The sequence below is a fragment of the Schistocerca cancellata genome, chromosome 8, assembly GCF_023864275.1.
Source record: "Schistocerca cancellata isolate TAMUIC-IGC-003103 chromosome 8, iqSchCanc2.1, whole genome shotgun sequence".
Classification (NCBI taxonomy): Eukaryota; Metazoa; Arthropoda; class Insecta; order Orthoptera; family Acrididae; genus Schistocerca; species Schistocerca cancellata.
In genome coordinates, this window is record NC_064633.1 from 79283258 (window position 1) to 79300814 (window position 17557).

General features: G+C 38.1%; 1 protein-coding gene across 1 annotated transcript in view; it reads right to left on the bottom strand.

Moving 5' to 3' along the window:
* Positions 1-17557, bottom strand: part of LOC126094444 (fibrillin-2-like) — a 354361-nt gene that overhangs the window by 322111 nt on the left and 14693 nt on the right. The window contains exon 3 of the mRNA XM_049908817.1: positions 17286-17408. Within this exon, the coding sequence (XP_049764774.1) occupies positions 17286-17408 (123 nt within the window). The remainder of the gene's footprint in view (positions 1-17285; positions 17409-17557) is intronic.

The following is a 17557-nucleotide window of genomic DNA, read 5'->3' on the forward strand; positions in this document are numbered from 1 at the left end:
ATCATGCAGCAAGAAAGTATTGATGGACCTAAAATTGGTAACTATCAAACAACAACAGGTGAAATAAATCTATATGCAGATGGCCAAGGGCAAACCTTAAACACTGATTACAGTCTAGAAGCTGTCACAATATATCTAGAATAGGGAAAAAAAGGCAGCAACTTCACTGAACCATGACAAGTCTTTTTCATATTTTTAACGGAAACAAATGATGTAGCAAGAAAAAAAAGAAGATCTACTGATCTAATTGAAAAGAAGACTGCACGAGTCAAGAACCATGCATGTAATCTTCTTCTCAGTCCCACACTGTCAAAGCATACCAGATTTGTCATGTGTGAATAAAGAGCTGCAAAGTGCAAACAAAGAGATACTATGCAAGAAATTTTAAAATGTAATATCTGTCAACATAAGCTGTATAGTAACAAGATTCTACACACTCTGTGGCCTACATCTCAACAGATTAGGGAAGGACTTGTTAATAACATGAATTCTAGAAATAGTAAATATTAAGTTGAATGTGATTTTTGTGCTAGAGATGCTATTCCTCTCAAGGATTAAAATTATGAATTTTTGGGAGAATCATTCACGAAATGTCATCCAGTGAAGCAATCCCAGATAGCACAGTAAGCCGGTTTCAAACTTGTTTCCAGCTGCAAAGTTCAAGTATATAAGCTTGATCAAAGCTGGAATATTCAAGCCTGTTAGCTGGATTCTAGCTTGAAATAAACATCAAAGTTGGCAGAGTTCAAGCTATATTTCAAGCTTGACTTATCAAGCTTGGCTCCAGCTGTATCTACACACGTGGAATACAGCCTGGTATTTACAGCTTGTTTTAAGCTATATAAATATTAATCTGAATTTATTGAACCTAATTAATTACGTTACGTAATATTTAACATTTGTAACATTAACGTACTGAACTGTTTTCTAGTATAAAACAAACTTGTCAACGAACCACAACCATTAACGCGAATCACAAAGGTAAAATGGCCGTAAACGTAACTTTACGTTACGTAATATTTATCATTTGTAACATTAACGTACCGAACTGTTTTCTAGTATAAAACAAACTTGTCAACAAACCACAACCATTAACGCGCGTCACAAAGGTAAAATGGCCGTAAACATAGCAAGGCTCAGAAAAGTAAATAAAATAAGATAAAACAGAACTGGAGACAGCCACACTCAAACCAAACTCCGCGCCGTCATGACGTCACACACAACACCCTTACGTCACGGCTTATAAACGCTTGTGGCGCTTCCCGTGGACGTCTATGGAAGCTATGCTGCGCGCGCATCTGCTGTACAGCCTTCCAGGGAAATTACAGTTTATTTCAAGCTTGGGAAAATTATTTTAATTCAAGCTAAATTTTTACAGCTTGATGTAAACTGTGTAACAGGTTGATTTTTCAATCTTGAATTTTCAACTGAACCTAAACTCAATACCCACCTTGAAACAAGCTGTGTAACAGGTTGATTTTTCAATCTTGAATTTTCAACTGAACGTAAACTCAATATCCACCTTGAAATAAGCTTGAGTGCTAGCTGGGATACATCAGCATGATACAAGTGATGTCTTTTTAAGACAATAAAACTTTCCACCGAAGCTACACTAGATTAAATTAGATTCAGTTTTCATTCCATATACGCAAAAAATGACATAACTTGAGTGGTTGTGGAACATGTCAAAAGTATAACATAAAACATTTGAATACTTACTACACTGATCATTTGTCAGAAAATTGTCAAAATAAGTGACTACAATGTGGTAAACTGGAACAGCTAATATTTACAGAGTTAACATGCTGTTAGAATGAAACATTGTTATGCACTGTTAATAAAGTAATCAAACACAATACAAGGTGCATTCAAGTTCTAAGGCCACCGATTTTTTTTCTCCGGACTGGAAAGAGATAGAAACATGCGCATTATTTTAAAATGAGGCCGCGTTCATTGTCAATACGTCCCAGAGATGGCAGCACTGTACGGCAGATGGAATTTTACTGCCAGCGGCGAGAATGGAACTGTTTTAAATACTTAAAATGGCGACGTTTTCCTTACTTGAACAGCGTGCAATCATTCGTTTTCTGAATTTGCGTGGTGTGAAACCAATTGAAATTCATCGACAGTTGAAGGAGACATGTGGTGATGGAGTTATGGATGTGTCGATGGTGCGTTCGTGGGTGCGACAGTTTAATGAAGGCAGAACATCGTGTGACAGCAAACTGAAACAACCTCGGGCTTGCACAAGCCGGTCTGACAACATGACCGAGAAAGTGGAGAGAATTGTTTTGGGGGATCGCCAAATGACTGTTGAACAGATCGCCTCCAGAGTTGGCATTTCTGTGGGTTCTGTGCACACAATCCTGCATGACGACCTGAAAATGCGAAAAGTGTCATCCAGGTGGGTGCCACGAATGCTGACGGATGACCACATGACTGCCCGTGTGGCATGTTGCCAAGCAATGTTGACGTGCAACGACAGCATGAATGGGACTTTCTTTTCGTCGGTTGTGACAATGGATGAGACGTGGATGCCATTTTTCAATCCAGGAACAAAGCGCCAGTCAGCTCAATGGAAGCGCACAGATTCACCGCCACCAAAAAAATTTCGGGTAACCGCCAGTGCTGAAAAAATGATGGTGTCAATGTTCTGGGACAGCAAGGGCGTAATCCTTATCCATTGCATTCCAAAGAGCACTACGGTAACAGGTGCATCCTACGAAAATGTTTTGAAGAACAAATTCCTTCCTGCACTGCAACAAAAACGTCCGGGAAGGGCAGCGTGTGTGCTGTTTCACCAAGACAACGCACCCGCACATCGAGCTAATGTTACGCAACAGTTTCTTCGTGATAACAACTTTGAAGTGATTCCTCATGCTCCCTACTCACCTGACCTGGCTCCTAGTTACTTTTGGCTTTTTCCAACAATGAAAGACACTCTCCACGGCCGCACATTCAACAGCTGTGCTGCTATTGCCTCAGCGATTTTCCAGTGGTCAAAACAGACTCCTAAAGAAGCCTTCGCCGCTGCCATGGAATCACGGCGTCAGCATTGTGAAAAATGTGTACGTCTGCAGGGCGATTACGTCGAGAAGTAACGCCAGTTTCATAGTTAATTAGAAAAAAAAATCGGAGGCCTTAGAACTTGAATGCACCTCGTATATCTAATCTTGAATGTTGTGACCAAGTGCTATCAAAACTGAAATCTGACAGATACTTTAACTTAAGCTGGCTTAACAGTCTCTGTTAAGATATTCATCTATGGAGTAGAAGGAGTTGCCTATCAAAAAGTCATTCAAACTCTGCTTAATCTGTGCTTTATCTGAAACCAAGTTTTTAATGGTTGCTGGCAATTTATTGAAAAGGTGTGTTCCTGAATATTGGACCCCTTTTTGGACCAAGGTAAGTTATTTTAGGTCTTTATGTAGATTGTTCTTGTTGCTAGTACTGATACTATGAATTGAGCTATTGGTTGGAAATAGAGATGTATTACTTGCAACAAATTTCATTAAGGAAGAAGTATACTGAGAAGCAGTGGTTAGAACACAAGGTTCCTTGAACAGGTTTCTGGATGATGTTCTTGCATTTACACCACAAATGATTCTTATCACATGCTTTTGCACCCTAAAAACTTTTGCTTGGTTTGATGAGTTGCCCAGAATATGATCCCATATGACATAATAGAATGAAAGTAAGCAAGGTATGCAATTTTTTTATATTTATGTCTCATACATCTGACATCATTCTCACTTCAAATAAAGACTTGTTTAGGCGTTTAAGTAATTCAGTGGTATGCCCTTCCCAACTGAATTTATTATCGAGTTGTAATCCCAGAAATTTAACACTGTCAACCTCTTTGATCTGCATGTCTTCATATGTTATGCTGGAAGGAAAACTCTTACAGGTTCTGAACTGCATATAGTGGGTCTTCTCAAAGTTTAATGACAGTGAATTAGCTTTAAACCACTTATTAATGGCAGTGAAAATTTGATTAGCAGCTATTTCTAAATCTGTAGTTGACTTGCTACTTATTGCATTTGTATCATCTGCAAACAAAACAAACTTACCATCTGGCAATGTAAGAGATGAGAGGTCATTAGTGTATACAAGAAAAAACAATGGACTCAAGATGTAACCTTGAGGAACACCACATGTAATTAATTCTCTGTCAGATGAAGACTGACTGCTTACTGCACAGGTATTTCACAACGACACCCTTTGTTTCCTGTTAGATAGATAAGACTCTAACCATATCACAGCATAATGTCTATGAGACTCATATATTTATCACAAACACTTATATTCACATGAGAGTGATCTATCATTTTTGCATTATAATGTTCAAGGTTTAGGAAACAAAATAGATGCTTTCGAATCACTTATCACATGGTTGGCTCCACATGTAGTAGTTGTTACCTCGCACCAGACATCAGTAGGTAACATTCATTATTTCAAATCAGAAGGCTATGACCTGACAACACTTTACTGTACAGCACAAATTAAGGTGATATTGTTGCCATTTACTTGAGAAAAAGTAAGTTTATAATCACCACAGAAAAAGCACTGTAGATGAAAATTTGTAGTACTTCTGAAATGAATGTCGTGAAGTGCTTCCTTCAGTCTAGAAATTGAGTTGAACTCATGAGGGCTTAAGTCAGGGGAGTGCAGTAGGTGGTATAGCACTTAGCAGCTCCATCAGTCAAAAAAATCAGTAACATCTTGCACTGTACATGCTTGAACACTGTCCTGCAAAATGATGGTCAAGTCCTGCAGAAAGTGACATCACTTCTGTCTCTATGCTGTTCATTTTTGGATCACAATCTATGACCAGCTTAGAGACAGAAGTGATGACACTTTCTGCACGACCTGACCATCATTTTGCAGAACAATACTCAAGCATGTACAGTGCAAGCTGTTACTGATTTGTTTTAACTGATGGGGCTGCTCAGCCCTATACCACCTACTGCACTCCCCTGACTTAAGCGCTTGTGAGTTCAAGTCGATTTCTAAACTGAAGGAAATGCTTCATGGCATTCGCTTCATAACTGCTACAAATTCGTCGGGCAACAGACCACATCGGTCGAACTGTCAACACAACTGGCACCACTAAGAGTATCCTACGACTACCACATCGCTCGCAGTGGGTTATACACAATCTGGTGAATACTTTGAAGGTCAGTAAAACTTTGAAACACGTATCTATTTTGTATGAGACGTAAATAAATAGTTGCCACTATTAAAGTTCCAACCTTCATATATATTGAGTAAGCTAGAAAAATACAGTAGTGGAACTTTTACCACAGGACAGGAGCATGTAGAGAAACTATTATTATACACAAAAATCAAAATTTCAACAATGTACAATGAAGTAATTGTTAGTATTTTTAATTTCTTGAACAATGGGTGCCATGACTCATTTTTGTGGGCAGCACACATTTCTAAAGATTTTCTTCTGAAGAATTAGTAGCCTTGTATTGCTTCTAGAGTTTCCCCAGAAAATTATGTCATACCGAATAACAGATTCTAAATAACTGTGGTAGACTATCTTTCTTGTGTCCATATGAGTGGCACCAGATAAAATAAACATTGCAAAAGCTAGGGAAAGTAATTTATTTGCCAGGAAGTCTATATGTGTCTTCCAGTTTAAACTTTTATCAAGGTTTAGGCCCAAGAATTTCACATGGCTCACTTCTGTCACGAGTTGATTATTATGGGCTATTTGTACAGGACATATTGCTGGCAATTTAGAGCCAAATTGCATTATCTGCGCCTTAGTGAGATTGAGCTTTAGTCCATTTTTATGGAACCAGGATTCCAGTTTCTCCAGAACATTTTCTATACCATCTGGAATCTTTTCTATTGTATCATTTTCTATCAGGACTGAGGTGTCATCTGCGATAAGACTGAATGAGCATCAATATTTAATGGTAAATCATTTATATATAATAAGAACAGGTAAGGACCCAGTATTGAACCCTGTGGAACTCCTTGGGAAATTGTTTTCCATATGGAGTGGTAGTTAACTGAATTTGATGTTAAAATAACTCTTTCTTTCCTTTCTGTCAGATAGGAGTTGAATCACTGTAATGCAGTATCTTCGATCCCATAGCTCTTCAGTTTGTGAAGTAATAATGAGTGGTTCACCTTAGTCAAAGGCTTTTTTTAGATCTTAAAATATTCCTGAGACTTTTGTACCCTAGTCTAGTGATGCAGTAGTTTCCCATATCTTCTGGTGATCCCTTTTTAAATAATGGATTAATCTCTGCATATTTTAGGACATCTGGGAAAGACCCATGTTCAAAGGACTGGTTTACAATAATAGTCAGTGGGTATGAAATAATATGGCGTACTGCCTTGATTACCATGGTAGGTATTCCATCCCATCCAGCTTAATTTTTGTTTTTTAATGATAATGTTGTGTCTTCCATGTCTTTCTGAGTGATTTTTCTGATTTTTTTTTAAAACAAGTGTTTTGTATGTCATCCCTATGCCTGAAAATCATATTGTCCTGATGAGCTGTCATGTCTACGTCAGATTTTGCTATATTGACAAAGAGATCATTGAAGTAGTTTGAAATTCGAACATGATTTACAGTAATATCACCCTGAAACCTAATCTGAGAAATTTCTTGACTTTTAACATTGACTCCCAACTCTTGATTTCACAAAAGACCAGGCTGCATTTGTTTTATTTCTTTGTTTGTTTATGAATATACTATTTGCCAGTTTTTTTTTCCTGCCAGTATCACTTTTTTGAATATAGTCTTATAGCACTTAACATAAGTTACAAAATCAGGGTTTCTATCTACTTTGAGCTCATTGTGCAGCTGTCTTTTTCTGGCACTTGAAATTTTTACGCCTGGTGTAATCCAATTTCGTTTATTTGTGACTCTCTTTTCATAATATTTTGAGGGAAATGTTTCATTGAATACAACCAAAAACCAATTTAGAAATTTATCAAAATTTTTGTTGCCTGAATCACAGTGGCCTAAAGGCCAGCTTATAACACTTATCACAAAACAACTCTAAATTTTCTTCGCTAAAATTCCTTCTTACATAAGATTCAGATTTTAGTTTCGCTGTTTTGGGGAGCTCTATAACCAAAGCTGAGTGATCTGATATCCCTAGATCTAGGCAAAATTTCCTTGTATCATCAAACTGATAATCTGTAATAATACTATCTATGCAGGTTGCTGAGTGGAAGTTTTCTCTAGTGCACATAGTATAGTTTAACTTGAAACCAGATTTTTGGACTAAATCGCAAAATTTTTCTATGTCACAGCTTTCAATTCATGTATTTAAATTGAAGTCTCCTGCAATCACAATCTTTTTCTTGCTTTCTTTTTAAGTTTATCAAAGAGATATTGAAATTTTTCTAAGAACAATTTAGTAGTAGAACTCCAAGGAATTCTGTAAATTGATATTATCACAGTATTTAAATCACACAGCTCTACACAACAGCTTTCAAAAATACATTTTTCATTTAGATAACTAAAATCTTCCTTCATTTTAAAGTTTCATGAGGCACGCAGTAAGATACAGGGGCCGCCATGAGATTTGTGTTTTCTACAAAAGCTGCTGACAAGTTTGAAATTACTAATTTTATTTAGAATGTCTACACATTCTTTTATGAGCCAGTGTTAAATTTAACCAGACTACCTTTATATCTGCCAGTTCAGAAAGTATAACTTGCAGTCCATCAATTTTAGAGTAACCTAGATTTGAACATTTTTCCGCTAAACCATTTATATTTAGATGCATCAAGATAGAATTTTTGAGTTTGTTTATACTTAGAAGAGCCCCACTTGTTCCATTATATTTACAGTTTCCATGTTGGATCACCACTTTTGTTTTCTCACCCCTTTTGGAAGTTTTCAGTTTTCCTTGCTTTTAATGATTCTGCAGATGTATATGATCATTTTGCTGAAAGTCATTAAACCTAACCTATTCAAGTGCAGCCCATCCTTTCCCAGACACTTACCACTTACAAGTTTATTTGAGTCTACAAAAATTGAACCCAGCTTGTCGCACTGTTCCCTGATTCCACTGTTTATATTATTTGCTTCTGATCTTCTGCGTAAAATTGCACGAATGACAATTTCTGAATTTGCAAACACACTTTTTGCTGAGCAGATCAAGTTCTGTGTTTCACTGATTATTTTTTCCTCACTGCTGTTCCAGATGGAATTTGTTTCAACATGAATGAAAACACCTTCATATTTGTCCTTTTTTTTCATTTTCACTTTCAGTTTCACTTCATTTCAAATTTAGAATATTTTGAAGGTGTCTGCTAACCTGATGCGATTGGATTCCAGGATGAATATCGATTTCACAGCCTGGAGCTGTAACATTTTTCAGTACGGAGTCATCAACAACAAGAAAGTACCTTTTTTGAATCGGTTTTGGTGCAGCTCTTCCACATTTGTCATTTTTGCAGGTCACTGTTTCCCATTTATATTTGTTTACAGATGGTCCGGTGGGTGGGTTTTCTACATTGTCTCTTATCACATTTCGCACACCATGTTTATTAATAGTAACCTCACATTCTTTGAAGACGATTTAGTTATCTACAATGAAGTTATGTCTGAAAGAAGCTGCAAACATATCACTCATGCTACCCATAGTAGAATACTGCTCAAGAGTGTGGACCAATTCAAAATAAGACTATGAGGGATTTTGAACATATACAGAGAAGAGCTGCACAAATAGACACAGGTTTGTCTGATCCATGGAAAAGTGTCAAAGTGATGGTGAAGAAAGTGAACTGGCAGACTCTTAAAGACAGACATAATCAACAGGGATCATGAAGACAAGTTAAGATTAATTACAGCACACACAGAGGATTTAGACAATTATTCTTCCCACATTCCATATGTAAATTAAATGACAAGAAACCCTAATAACTGGTGCAATTGGACATACCCCATGCTGTGCACTTCGTAGTGCTTTGCAGAGTGTAGCTGTAGATGTAGTTGTAGTCAAATCCTTGCACAAAAATGAGGAAGTTAGGCATGTGCAGAACTATAGATCTATTGCCCTAACCTTAACATTTAGCAAACTGATTAAGGAAATATTGTTAAAAGGAATCTTGGAACATTATAACAATGTTGACATATTAGGTGATATCCAGGATGGTTTAAGGAAAGATCAAAGTATCATGTCAGCAGCAGTACAATTTGTCCATTATGGACTTGAAAAAATAAATGAAAAGCTCCAAACAGTAGGAGTATTCCATGAACTGTAAAAATAGTACATCACAATGCACTATTATCAAACATTGTGATTTATAGAATTCTTGGTTGCCCGGCTGGGTCACGTCATAATTCCTCCATGATATTTTGGCAAACAGATGTGCTGCCACCTTTGGGAGGTCCCTGATAAATGCTGTGCTGCTCCTCTTGGCACCTTATATAAGTTTGCCAGTAGCTACTCTACCACTTCGCTTCTTTCACTGTCCATAAGGCCACTGTAGCGAACGGTGGTGATGGTGGAGGAAATGGCACCTAAGTCTGCGCACGGCCTGCAGTGTCCATGCTATTGCCGCCAGGTGCAAACGCCACCATCTGGAAACGCCTCTTTCTTTCCAGGTTCTATGCAGGGTTCTACAACTTACTGAGTTGCAGGACACTATCCTTATTAATTAGATCATTTTTCAGTCTGATTTCTATGGCCTCTTTAATTACACAACCTCAGACAGAGGAGGACTGCCCAAGTATTTTGGTAATCCATAGTGTGACCACTTCCTATACTATGGTCAGCCATGGCTGATTTGGAGGTCTGGTGTAGTTTAGTATAGCGTTTATGTTCACAGTACCTCTCTTCTACCGTGTGAATGGTTTTCCCAATGTATGTTTTGCTGCACTAACAGGGAATTTGGTAAACATCTGGTTTGCAGAGGCCTAGATCTTCCTAGCGGAGTTAAGTTTTCACAGGAGGTTGAAAAACACATTTTACACTGTGCCACTCTAGGATTCTGCTGATTTCTCTTGAAGTATTTCTGGAAAACAGTATGCATGCCAGTGACTTGAATTTTGTTTTCTGCTGTTGCCTTGGGACAGTATGTTTGAATGTATCTCTTATCTGCTTGTTGCTGTACCCATTTGTTCAAATGTCATCTGGAGGTGCTTCAGCTCAGCTGGATGGCTACTTTTGTTGCAGATTGATCATACAATGATATAGCAATGTCAGTGCTTGAGAAAGGATTCTACTTCGCCCTGACTCCAGCATCACTACTGATTGTGGACGGACATCATAAGCAGCGTGGAACAGGCCATCTATGCTCTATCAGCGGATTAGGCTGAAGAAATATGCTGTGAATCATGTCATGTGCTCACCAGGACTGCACCATAGAGGGGTAACCTTTCAAATGTAGAGAGAGTTGCTATCTGCAAGCTACATAACAATCCTGAGCTGGTCATCATGCCTCCTGACAAAGGGAACTCTACAGTATAGCTCCTACACTCAGAATATAAACAGAAAGTGAATGAACTTCTTCATGACGTAGCGCACCGGATGACAGAAGTAGACCTGACAAGCCACCCCCTGAGAAGAACCTAAGAACTTCTTTGAAGTACCTTACATGTGAAAACTGTCAAAAAGCTGTGACCACGAGCTGCTGCACCACCATGACTGTATGGGATGCCAAAGGTCCACAAAGAAAATATCTACCTGTGTCCAATAGTAAAATAGAAGCAGCAACATATGGGATAGCTAAACACCTGACAGCTCTTCTGAGTGGGAAAATGCAAACATAACATTCACAATTCCACTCACTTTGTAAAACAGCTGCAAGAACTTAGCCTCCATGATTTTGACCTGTTGGTGAGTTTCGATGTAGTGTCCCTCTTCACTAGGGTACCACTGAAGGATTCCATGGAATTGCCAAGCAAGAAATTGCTTTGAATTTGTACTTACTTCAACGTACTTCCTGTTCAATGGAAATTACTATGAACAGAGAGATTGTGTCACCAGCTGTGGTGAATTTAATCATGGAGAAGTTCGAGGAGAAGGCTCTGGAACAAGTTCAATAAAACCGACTTTTTTCTATTGCTACATACATGACATGTTTGTCATTTGGCCACATGGACAGGGCAACTTAAGTGAACTTCTCCAACATCTCAACTCACTGCATCACAACATACAATTTATGATGGAGGTAGAACAGGATGGTACGCTTCCACTTCTTGACGTTTCAGTGAAATATAAACCCGATGGCAAGCTGGGACACAGTGTGTATAGGAAGTCTATACATACTGATATGTATCTGCATGCCTCCAGAAGCCATCACAACTCGCAGCATGAAAGCATTTTATGCACCCTTGTTCATAGGAGCTGAGCCTAAGCACCCCAAGACAATATTCAGAAGAAATAGATACAGCAATAAGCAGTTAAGACATGCATCAAGACAGACTGTTGCAAGGCAACACCAGGAAAAAGAAAAAGAAGAATACAAATCACTGGCGTGCATAAGTGCATACCGTTCATCAGAGACACTTCCATAAAAATTGGCAGGATCCTAGAGTGACACAATGTTAAATTTCTATTTCAGCCTCTTGTGAAAACCTTGACTCTACTAGACTCAGTAAAGAATGATCTAGGCCTCAAAATCATGAGTTTACCAAATGCCCTGCTAGTGCAGCACACCATACATTAGTGGAACCATTTGCACAGTAGAAGAGAGGTGTCGTGAACAATGCCATACTGAACAACACCAGGCCACCAAATCAGCTGATGTTGACCATAGTATAAAAACTGGCCATACTATGGATTACAAAAACACCAAAATACTTAGGCAATCCTCCTCTTTCTGAGACTGAATAATTAAAGGGGCCATCAAAATCAGAGATGTAAGATGGTCTAATTAATAAAGATAGTGACCTACAACTCAGTCAGGTGTAGAACCCAACACTGAACCTGGAAAGAAAGAGGTGTTCCCAGATGGTGGCGACCTCGCCTGATGGTGGTAGTGCAGATACTGCAGACCAGAGCACGAGCCAAGCTTCCCCCACCACTGCCACCATCTGCCACGTCGACCACACGGACAGTTACGTGGTGGAGGGGGTAATGACCAAAATATATAGGATGCCAATAGGAGCAGCACAGTATTCAGGAAGGACCACCTGAAGATGGCAACATGTCTATTTGCTGAAATATTGTGGAGGAATTATGACATGACCCAGCAGCACATTTCTACAAGTAAGCAATATCCTGAGGAAACATCAAGTCGCAAAAATTGTGATGGCTGGTGTCGCTGGAAAACTCATGCAATTGTTAGAAACAGATCTAAAAATTAGATAACAGTTTAAAGAAATTAAGTATCATAATGGAAAAGTACTGAATAGGAGACTGTCAGGAATAAGAAGTATACATTTTGGTGTCCCCTGGGCTCCATTTTATCGCTACCATTCATGTGTTGTGTAAATGATTTTCCAAGTCCTCTAGATAATAAGTACTTTACCATTATGCATGCCGATGACACGTCTAGTGTCTGTTGTATGGACACTAAGCCCTGCCTTAGTAAGGAGACTCAAGACTTTATTGAAAAACCAAGAGCTCAGTTTGAAAGAGACGACTTAAAAAGTTAGCACATGCACTTCAAACTGAGTGGTACAAATAGGAAAAATATTGTGAATAATGAGATTCTGTCAAAAATCTATTCAGAATGCAAAATTTTGGGTTTATATATAGATGACAGATATCATACACATTTTGCTTTGTTTTAAAGCATCTTCAGTGGCCAATGTAACAATATGGTTTCTCTTAGAATTCTGTTTGCTAGGACCATGAAGAGTTCTCATGCTTTAACTTGCTGCTAATAAACAGTTTTTACTTATTATTATTTCTCGTGTTTTTTTCTTTTATTTGTTTCCTACTTAATTCCTTATGTCCTTTTACACTCATGTACTAAATCGTTCACATAGCACTTCACTGATATGAAATACATTTATGTTCTCATGTTGTGTAGGTACACTGCCATCCCATAATCTCATGTACTATGTTTTGATACCGCAGGACACAGTCATCTTATGTTTTTGTTTTGGTAATTTTTGGAGCATCTCTCTACTGCTTTTGTATGCCAGCAATGTTTATATTTTCCAACTGGTGCGTGTGTTTGAGGCTGAATCTGTCTATTTTCATGCCTGTATCTATTGTGGTAGGGTTGTGGTTTTCTTGTCGGAGGTGTTCTGCAAATGTTGAATGGCTGGCGTCATATTTCCATACTCTTTTATGTTCTTTATAACTTATATGAAATGTTCTGCTGGTCTGTCCTAAGTAAAGAACATGACAACTGTTACATTAAGAGGTAAATGCCAGATTTTTTATCTATGACAATGTATCCTCCTTCCTCACACATTTCTGAGTGATTGCTTTGGTAAGATAATTTTATTCCTTGTTTCTTAAGGATTTTACCAACTCTGTGTGTCACTTGGTTCCTATATGTAAGTGTGTACCAGATCGTGTGTTGAGTATCAGTGCAGTGTGTTGTTGCACAGTAATGGTATTGTTGATGGGTTGCAAAGAGAATATTAACCTACACAACTTGGAAAAAATTATCACTGTACCTTAATTTGGAAACTCTAAAGGCTGTATATACTGGATTAGCCAATCCTTTCTTGTCTTATGGACTACTACTATTATAGCACTTACATAAAAAGGGTTTTCATACTGTAGTAGAGAGCCTTGAGGATCATAGTTAAAATGAGGATGATCTGGTAAAAGTCTACTTGCTAGTTTCAACTGTGGGCAGTTTATGCCATGTATATGCTAGAAACCATTATGCTATAGACGATTACAAATAGGAACATGGAAATTCACATATATGATACAATGCAAAAAAATAATCTTAACAGTTTAACAGCAAAAAGCTCATACATCACAAGAGCTGCTTTTTATAATTTGTCACCAAAAGATCTTAAGATACTGACAAGAGATGTCTTTAAAAAGTGACTTACGCAGTGGCTTTCCCATAAATGTCCATATAACTTCGATTAATATGAATAATAAGGTAAGCAACAATCCTAGAAATATATATAGCAGTAATGTGCATATAAAACTAACTGTTCACTATGGAATGAATTAATGTCCTACTGTCTGAATTATTTAACTGTGTAATTGTAGTATATTATAAAAATTACTGTAGCTTCATATATGTGTATCTGAATGTTTTATAGCTCTACTACTCTCTCTCTCTCTCTCTCTCTCTCTCTCTCTCTCTCACACACACACACACATACACACACACACACACACACACAATATAATAGAAAGAAAAATTCCACATGGGAAAAATATATTAAAAAATGCTGTGACTTACCAAACGGGAAAGCGCTGGTAGATAGACACAACAAAAATACACAAACACACACACAAATATCAAGCTTTCGCAACCCATGGTTGCTTCATCAGGAAAGAGGGAAGGAGAGGGAAAAACGAAAGGTTGTGGGTTTTAAGGGAGAGGGTAAGGAGTCATTCCAATCCCGGGAGCAGAAAGACTTACCTTAGGGGGGAAAAGGGACAGGTATACACTTGCGCGCGCGCACACACACACACACACACACACACACACACACATATATATATATATCCATCCGCAGATATACAGACACAAGCAGACATACATTGCTTTAAAGTGAAAATAAAAGTGAAGTAGAAAGCAACTGGAGTTCTGGTGTGAAAAAAGTCGAAAAAGTGTTGGTTTAAGCTGAGCCATGTTGATCCTGTGGTGAACTTACGTTGGTAAACAACGATGTGTACAAAGGTTAGGTAGTTGAGTTGCTTCCAAAACACGTTAAAGGGTGGAGAAATATGGGAAAATTTCGAAAAAAGTGTGTGTAAATGTATTAAAAGGACTGGTTATGTGGTGGCAGATTATGAAAATGAAGTTAACAATTGTCTGACGAAGAAATAATAATGTTAAAACCTGTGGGAAGCTGCTAAAAATGATCGAATGAGGCTAACAATTGTCTGATGAAGAAATAATAACGTTAAAACCTGTGGGAAGCTGCTAAAAAATGATCGGTTATGTGGGAAAAACGGGAATGGAAATAAAACAAAAGTTGTTAGAACTAGCTGAAATGGTTGTTTAACAGGTGAAAGGAACTGAATCTGTGAAATAATATTCACGAGGTTACACAAGAAACGTTTGTAAACTGGGAATGGTGGATTTTATAGCAGCGGTAGTGTTGAAAGCGTTAAAATTCTTTTGGTTATGGTTTGGAAGTAAATTACGTATTATTGAGTATATATAGGCAGGAATAATTGTATGGTAGACTACGGAAAAAAGAGAAGGTGAATACAAAGTGAAACTACTTGCACAAACAAAAAGAGAAAGTAAGATGACAGAAAAGATTTCGAAATGCAACAGTGACGTACAAACATAATTGTTGGGTTCAAATTGATGATGTGAATATAATAGAAAGAAACATTCCACATGGGAAAAATATATTAAAAAATGCTGTGACTTACCAAACGGGAAAGCGCTGGTAGATAGACACAACAAAAAATACACAAACACATGCACAAATATCAAGCTTTCACAACCCACAGTTGCCTCATCAGTCAAGAGGGAAGGAGAGGGAAAGACGAAAGGATGTGGGTTTTAAGGGAGAGGGTAAGGAGTCATTCCAATCCCAGGAGTGGAAAGACTTACCTTAGGGGGAGAAAGGGACAGGTATACAGTCGCTCACACACACACACACACACACACACACACACACACATATATCCATTCGCACATATATAGACACAAGCAGACATATGTCTCAAGTGACACGTCACAGAAACCACCAGCAAAACTCTAGCCTGTGTTCATAGTCAGCCACAGGATTTAGGTCTTGAACAGGGTGGAAACTAAATGGATGCTGGCAGACATCCCTCAAAATCTCCCAGACTAACTGATGAGTGATGCCCATGTCATGTCCAACTACTTGAATACTTGTCATAGGTGCTTCCTCAAAGCGCTCAAGAACATTCTCTTCAAATGCAGCATCCCGCCATGCTCGAGGTCTTCCAGCATAAACATGATATCCCGCTAATGAGCCTGTTTCACCAAATCACCGGTGAATTGCTGTAAACGTTTGCAGGTATGGGTAGCATTTTGCCGGGTACCATTCCTCATACAACCATTGAGCTTCATGCGCATTACCATCAGCTAGTCCATAAACAAAACCCATATCTTGTTGTTCTTCAAACGAATACTGTACTACCATGCCTACTGTATGACTAAATCACAGGTGAAGTGTGTGTGTTCTTTCATGTGAATGCCTCTGACGTGAGTGGAGACAAATAGCAAGATCTATTCGACATGTGTGCATATCACATTCGGGCAGTGACGGGGCAAGGGACGTTTGCATGTGTGAACCGACAACCATAGTACTACAAGGCAATCCCATGACCAATCGGAGTGTGTGGCGCCAAGTTTCTGTAGTCTAAAAATTGTGCGTTGTCGACCTACACAGCATTAGTAATTTTGGTAAAACAACGATGCTGTAACTTACCAAACGAGAAAGCGATGGTATGTTGATAGACACGATAAAAAACACACAAACACACACACAAATTTCAAGCTTCGCAACCCAAGGGTGCTTCATCTGATGAAGCAACCTTGGGTTGCGAAAGCTTGAAATTTGTGTGTGTGTTTGTGTGTTTTTTATCATGTCTAACCACATACCATTGCTTTCTCGCTTCATCTGATGAAGCAACCTTGGGTTGCGAAAGCTTGAAATTTGTGTGTGTGTTTTTTATCGTGTCTATCAACATACCATTGCTTTCTTGTTTGGTAAGTTACAGTATCTTTATTTTTAATATATATTTTTCCCATGTGGAATGTTTCCCTCTATTTTATGTGTGTGTGTATGTGTGGGTGTGGAGGGGGGGTGGGGGGGGGATGTGTGTTTGGGTGTGGGTGTGGGTGTGGATGTTTTATAAATCTACAATTCGTAAAAATTTTTAACTAATCATTCAGTATTCTCAATTATGTGTACATTCAAAACAATGATAAGATTTCAATTTTTACATAGCATAAAATCAAATTACAACACTGTTTCTGCATAATTACACCAGTAATTTGGAATTAATAGAAGAACACCAAATCCACTCGTAAGTGGAGATATCTTGTAGTCAAGGACCAGCTGAAAACTTAGAAGACTGGATTTAAAAACAGCTCTCTGAAAGTATGGCAAATACGCAATTATTCAAAACTGTTGTTGAAAACACATATCTGACAACAAGCAAAGAATTAAATACAACAGCAAATAATTACACATATTTGCAAAGCTCACTTACCAATACATGAATGTCCAGAAGGTGACAAGACATACCCCGGATAGCAGTCACATCGAAAGGAACCATCCATATTTGTGCACTTCCCATGTGCACACATACCTGTTTCTTCACATTCATTGTGATCTGAAATGAATAAACAAAGGCCACTAAATACCAGACAATGTTAGAAAAAATGCAGTAAATCTTGAGAATATGAATAAATATAACACATGATGTCATCATTTAAAAATATCTTTATTTCATTTCCCATTCCAATAGAAAAGTTAGGAAGT